The 6168-nt window shown below is 33.6% G+C and overlaps 1 protein-coding gene across 1 annotated transcript; it reads right to left on the bottom strand.

The window, feature by feature from the left end:
- Positions 1-966: 966 nt before the first annotated feature.
- LOC18586521 (uncharacterized) lies at positions 967-2394 on the bottom strand. The gene is made up of 2 exons (XM_007009970.3): positions 2144-2394; positions 967-2019 (listed from the first exon to the last, which is right to left on the bottom strand). The coding sequence occupies exons 1-2, from the start codon at positions 2192-2194 to the stop codon at positions 1291-1293; spliced, it is 780 nt and encodes a 259-aa protein (XP_007010032.1). The 5' UTR covers positions 2195-2394; the 3' UTR covers positions 967-1290.
- Positions 2395-6168: the final 3774 nt, after the last annotated feature.

The following is a 6168-nucleotide window of genomic DNA, read 5'->3' as shown; positions in this document are numbered from 1 at the left end:
CTAGTGAATTAATCATGAGTGTAATCTAGGTCACTCATATTGTCATGTCTTCTAAGTGAATTATTCATTGATAATATTGGAGAACCACAAATTTTAACATGCTTTTGAGGGGAGCTTTACTTAATGGGAAAAGATAAGGCACTGCCATTTGTACCCCTTCCAATTGCAGTAACAGGCAAAATACATATTAATGGAATTAAGGGGGATAAATGTTGCAGATACTTAGGTTAAGGGCTGGGGATGATTGGCTACATCTCTGGAGTTTCCCAGCCGTTTTTAAAACAGGTTAATAATTAAGTTCCAAGCCAAAGTCACAATCTAGTATATGATTAAAAGAACAGTTGGTCTGGGAAAAAAAAGACATTTGATACACCCAGCTTTCAGTTCACTGCTCATTTGTTCTTCTGTTTAGACCATAAAAGTAATATTCCAGTTGAAATTCGGCCAAACCACGAGTCTGATGCATTGGTAGACCCTGGAAAACGTGTGGGACCATTACCGGTGAATCTTGCGCTAACCAGCATGTGCCGTGCATGATTATGGCTAAACCGATCATTGAAAGCAAAATCCGTAAACATCTTTAATTAGTCCCTATGCTTTGATGCAAATGCTGCACCACCGGTCTTAAAGCAAACAATGACCTTGACCCCTCCATGTGAAGCAAACCATTATTTTTTAGGGTTTTCTTTGTCTAATTTTTGTCAAACTTAGTTTTTGATCAATGGGCACTGATCAATGCTTTATGGGAGCTCATATGCAGTTAGTCATGATAGTGAAATCTGATTAGTTGCGCTTTTAATGGCAGACATTCACCATGGATGGTAGGTGTGCTTCATGGAAAGAAAAAAGAAATCTCTTTGAAGATCTATGATTGCTTTGTCTGGTCATACTTTTCATCATTAACCAACTTTAATCTAACCAAAAGCAAAAGCAAAGACAAAGGAATGCCATGAGAGCATAAGGCACAACATTAATTTGATTGAAGCATAAAAATCGTCCCAAATTTTGGCTACATCAGAAATTTCATAAAAGGTTCCTTACTAATCTGGAAAATTGGAACTTCATTTTGGATTCCATTCATATACATAATTAGGAAAGTCATGCATATATTAAAGACATTTTAAGTCTCCATCCAACATTGGAGGGTAGTCAGGATATTTGATTCCTAAGGCAAAAACTAGTGTACAAAATTCTGAATTGACAGATAAATGGCCATCTAGTTCATGCTGATTCGCTAAGAGCATGAGAAGGATGGCATATTAGAGAATTAAGGGTTGCAATAGGTATTGTTCAGTGGAGAACAACCTTCTGGTACTTGTTGTTAGGGGAAGGCTCAGAGCCTTCATAGTTCTCTGCACCCCTCTTCTTGCTTAAACAACCATTAAGATTGTTGAAAGAGTCCTGGTGAATGAGATGCTGCGTAGGGGAAGAAATGGCCACCGGCGGAATGTCAATGGAGGTAAGTTGGGGAGGCGGATGCTGCCACTGAGGAAGCGGTCCGGCCAAGAGAAGGTTCTGCAGGAGTGGACCGGCGTCCTTCACTGCCTGCAGCAGCTTTCCTTTCTCTGGTAGTCGCTTGTTAGCTGCTAGTTTTAAGGCTTCTTGTGGAAGTGGTGATTGTGGTTGTGATGGTGGATGCACTGGATGGGGAATTGAGTCTGAAACCGGAGATGAAATTATGCTTCTGTTACTATCAGAACTGGAAAGATTCTTGTTGGAGTGACCGGGTTTGGATTCATCTTCACTGCTAGAAACCCCAGAAAGTGAAGCAGTTTCTTGCTGGTGTTGTTGCTGCAGCTGCTCTTTCTGTTGTAGTTGTTGCTGAAGTATGAATTTCTCCAACATCAGCTTCTGGCATCTAGCTTGAGCTTCATCTCTCTCTTTGATTGTCCTGCTTAGAACATCTTTGAGATGAATCAATTCAAACTCTCTTCTTGTAATCTCCTCCTTAGCTGATATTAGTGTTGTCTCTAGCTCCAAGGTTGTGTACAAGAGGGTATGCTTTAACTCTTCCATCCCCTGTCAATTGCAGAAAAAGTTAGAACTAAACACCTTTTAAAACCCCAAAAGTGCAGTACTAAAACAAGAAACAATTCCAGACCCTATTGGAAGCAAGGCCTAAAGACCTTAAAGAGTCCCTTACCTCTTCCTGATAGCAATATCCCCAGCTGAGTGGACTGCATTGGTCTTCCATTGCTTTGCCAAGGTCTAAAGACAAGTTGGGAAATGGAGGGTTTCGGCCTTTCAGGCTTCTTTAAGTCAGGATCTTCAGCTTCTTTATAAGAGTTGAAATGCCCTGTTCCTGTTTTACATGTAGCCTTTCCCACCCTTTATTTTTTTTCTCATTCATGGGACAAGAGGTTGGACAAAGAACACATCAGGCCAAAAGCTCAGATAGGCCAAAAAAATGTTTAGTGCATCTACCTTTTAAACAGTTAGATTCTATGAAACCCCCAAAGACTTTAAATTGTGTAGTTTGAAGGGAATGTGAAATCAGCCGTAAAAGTGGAGCCACAATCCTTCAAGTTGCTACTTTTTGGCTATATGCATGCTTGCTGCACTTGTTGGCTCGTGTGCACATGGAAACCTTTCAAAGGTAAATTTTCATGAACTTGCTATACTAAAATCTCCTCGGTTCACCAAATAGAATCATATAAGATAAAATAAATATCTGAAAAAAATAATTAATTTATAATCTTTTAAACAGTTCATGACAATTATCAGTCACTCAAATATAACTTACTTGAGCTATAAGTCATTGGAATGTTGAGGAATTTCCATTTAGCATCGGGCATGATCAACGAAGATATCATATCATATACATATATATATATATATATATATAATCAAGTTTTCTTATGTTACAAAAATCATAAAGACAATTCAATCTTATAATTATTTATTCTTAGGATAAATTTTGGGTCTGATTTTAATTTTATTAAAGAACTAAGATTTAGTCAGTGTGTTAATTAAAGATTATGTATATGTTCTTGGCTTATTTAATAAACTTTACCTTTAACAAGTGTGGGCTAACCACCAGGCAAAAAATCTGTGATATAATACAAAAAGTGTCAACCATTCCAGCTCAATGTACCAAAATGTTGGAGCAATTTATTTATATTTAAATTTTATGTACCAATATATATATATATATATATAATTTACAATATATATATATAAGAAATGATTGGTGACTTTATTTAAGCAGGGTAGAAAGGACATGTTTAGTCTGGTGCTAGGAATTCTTTGGTTAGGCCTAAAGACAAAGTCTACTTTGATAGATGAGCAAAGCCGTCTTATGTATAACTACCTTTTTTTTTTTTGGATATAGGAGAAAAAGGGGGTAGGTTTTCTTTTTTGACTCTTAAAGAGGAAAATGTTTAGGATAAAGCATTCTCCAATGGAATGTAATGCTGCTTTTTGACAAGGGGAATTTGCAAAAACCACAGCTACCTATTCAACCCTACTACAACCTCTTCTCTCTCTATATACTATATATTTAGCCCAATTAAAATATGGTACTGAATAGTGATACTTCTTTTGTGTGTGTGTGTGTTTTTGTACATTCAAAAGGGATAATACATACTCTTTAGAGTAGAACTATTCAATAACATAGACACTTTTAAGGATATATACAAGAATGTTTGACAATGTAAAGATTGTGTTTGCTAATATGTAGTATGTGAAGAAATGAGACTTCCTTTTTGCACTTTAAGAAATTATAGTAAAATGAAGTAATCGAATGCAAAGCAAAATGATTATCTATCTGTAATCTTTCATATCTTCTAATTGGGTCTGAGGAGATAAACAGACATCATTGTTAACTTATAGCATTGAGGCCATGCTGGTGTACTACCACTTTTGTCCCAAAAAAGAAGAGGAAAACGAAAAATTTTACTATTTAGGTTTTTACGATCGAACTTTTTAAGTAAACGATCTTACTTTTATACATGTTTCGAGTTTTTCAATATAAATATGTAAGTAAACAAATAAAACCTAGATATAAATATAAATTTGATAATTTTACGTTGAAAAAAAGTAAAAATGTCGTATTTACGTTATTTATATGTAAAAATAAAAACTTTTTATGCTATGAATTAAATTGTATGAAAATGTAACTACAACTCAAGTATAAGAGTGTGTGAATAAATAATGTTATTTTTCCTTTTATTAAAAAGGAATTGCGTATAGTTCAATTCAAACTATGAATGTGCAAGTGAGCCCACACGTCTGTTTGGGGACAAGCATCCCCCACCCTTGAAATTTAATGTTCAACATAAATACATTCTCATTTGCAACACCAATTTCCAAAATTTCTCTAGTAGAAATCTTTTGAGCATTATTTAAATACAATATATAAAAAAGAGGATGGTTCCAAAATAAAATTTTGACAAAGGAAACCTCACCTTGATTTGTCAACATTTGTTTGCATGTCAAAGACTATAAGATCAAACACCCTCCTATCCCTTGAAATTATGTCTAGAATTATGAGGACATTGCTATCTTTTTTTTTTTTTTTGTAATTTCTCTTCTCTCAAAGATTTTCAAAAAGTGAAAAAAGAAAAAAAAAAAGAGAAAATAAAATGGTAGGGCCTCAAAACTACACATGAATCCCCTCCTTTTGGACAACAAAGGATATCCCTTTAAAGGGGAAAAGTTAAATGATCAAAACAAGAGGCTTCCAATTTGACCAATCCCATTTTGGCCTAACCCAAATCCCATGTTTTACGTGTGGGGTCCCTCCTACAAGAGAAATCATGGTGCACATCCCACGCTCACATGTACACATGCATGTGGCTTTTGGGGCTACTTTCATCTCTCCTAGATTTTTTGTGGGGATGTCTTCTTTTTGGAGGGGTGCAATCAGAATCTGACACATTTCAACCTAAGGAATTTTGCATTCTCATTTCTCATATTCAATCATTTTCAACGAATCCACAGAGTTTAACATGCTAGGGTGTATAACGTTTTAATAGTGTTAAAATTTTCTCTGTTATTAATATTGACATAACGTTTGATTGTGTTGAAATGATATTTTTTTGGTAGTATGATGTTGAATTTGATGATATAATAATGATGATGTGCATCGATCGTACTAACATGACATGATCAAATATTAATATGGATTTTATAAATGCTGACGTGAGATTATCCAACATGATATTACTTTGTGAGATTTATTATTAGCAAATAGAAAGAAAGCCTAAACTACCCATACTTGCCTTAAACATAAAATTTATTTAGATTTTTTAATTCATCTCGACAAGTTTGTGTCTGGGTAGTCTAGATCTTCTTTTCATATTTGGCAATAATAAATTTTACATAACAATCTCACATTGGATAATTTCACGTCAATGTTTATAAAATTTATATCAATGTTGGGTCACATCATATTAACATAAATATAAAAAAATTTAATATTATTAATGATTGAATTAACATTATCAATTTTTAAAAATATAAAAATTTAATTTTTGTAAATTATTGTACAAATATTAAGTTCACTATTTTGACAAAATATAAAGATTAACCATAATTAGCAATTTTTTTGAGAGCTTCGATCAATATATAATCTATCTCAATCTCTAAAATAAATAACAAACTAACTATAGGATAACATAATCTCTTTCCCTTTCTTTTGATACATTGAAGAGGAAAATATTTCAATCTAATTAATAAATAAATTAATAAAATAAGCTTGAATCATCCCTTCAATGTCAAGTTGTCTTTTAGAGAGTTAAATTTTGATTATTGTAACCATCTCTTGCATCTTAGATTCAATACTACTGTAACTCACTACTGACAAAGCCCATTTGTCATAATGATTGAATTAAATTCAAAGAAAAAACAGTATTAAGGCAGCTAAATACCATAAATTACAAAATTTTGAGTTGAATGATTTGGGTTAATTTCTAAACGATGTTGAAACAAGACACATGGCTCTTAGATTCAATCCCTTTCCTTTTCCACTGATGGCCTTTTCATTTAACATGACCCATTGTCCTCACTCTTCAACTCCAGTCTCAAGTTAGTTAAGTGAAATTGAAATGTTGAAACAAGTCGACTTTCATTTTACCAGCCATTAAGGAGAAAAATTAACCATTCCTAGCTACTTAAATAAGTAAATTTATTTATGATTGATATATTACGTTCCTCTATGAGGATTGC

This window comes from Theobroma cacao, chromosome 10 (genome assembly GCF_053813885.1).
Source record: "Theobroma cacao isolate CCN51 chromosome 10, ASM5381388v1, whole genome shotgun sequence".
NCBI classification, from domain to species: domain Eukaryota; kingdom Viridiplantae; phylum Streptophyta; class Magnoliopsida; order Malvales; family Malvaceae; genus Theobroma; species Theobroma cacao.
The sequence above is the reverse complement of the archived record's forward strand: the minus strand, read 5'-3'. Positions and strand labels throughout refer to the sequence as shown.

Bases quoted from the DNA above. Each gene is read 5' to 3' on its own strand.
- LOC18586521 (XM_007009970.3), bottom strand. From the start codon at position 2,194: ATGGAAGACCAATGCAGTCCACTCAGCTGGGGATATTGCTATCAGGAA. The intron at 2,020-2,143 runs GTAAGGGACTCT...TGCAATTGACAG, and splicing joins GATATTGCTATCAGGAAGAG to GGGATGGAAGAGTTAAAGCA.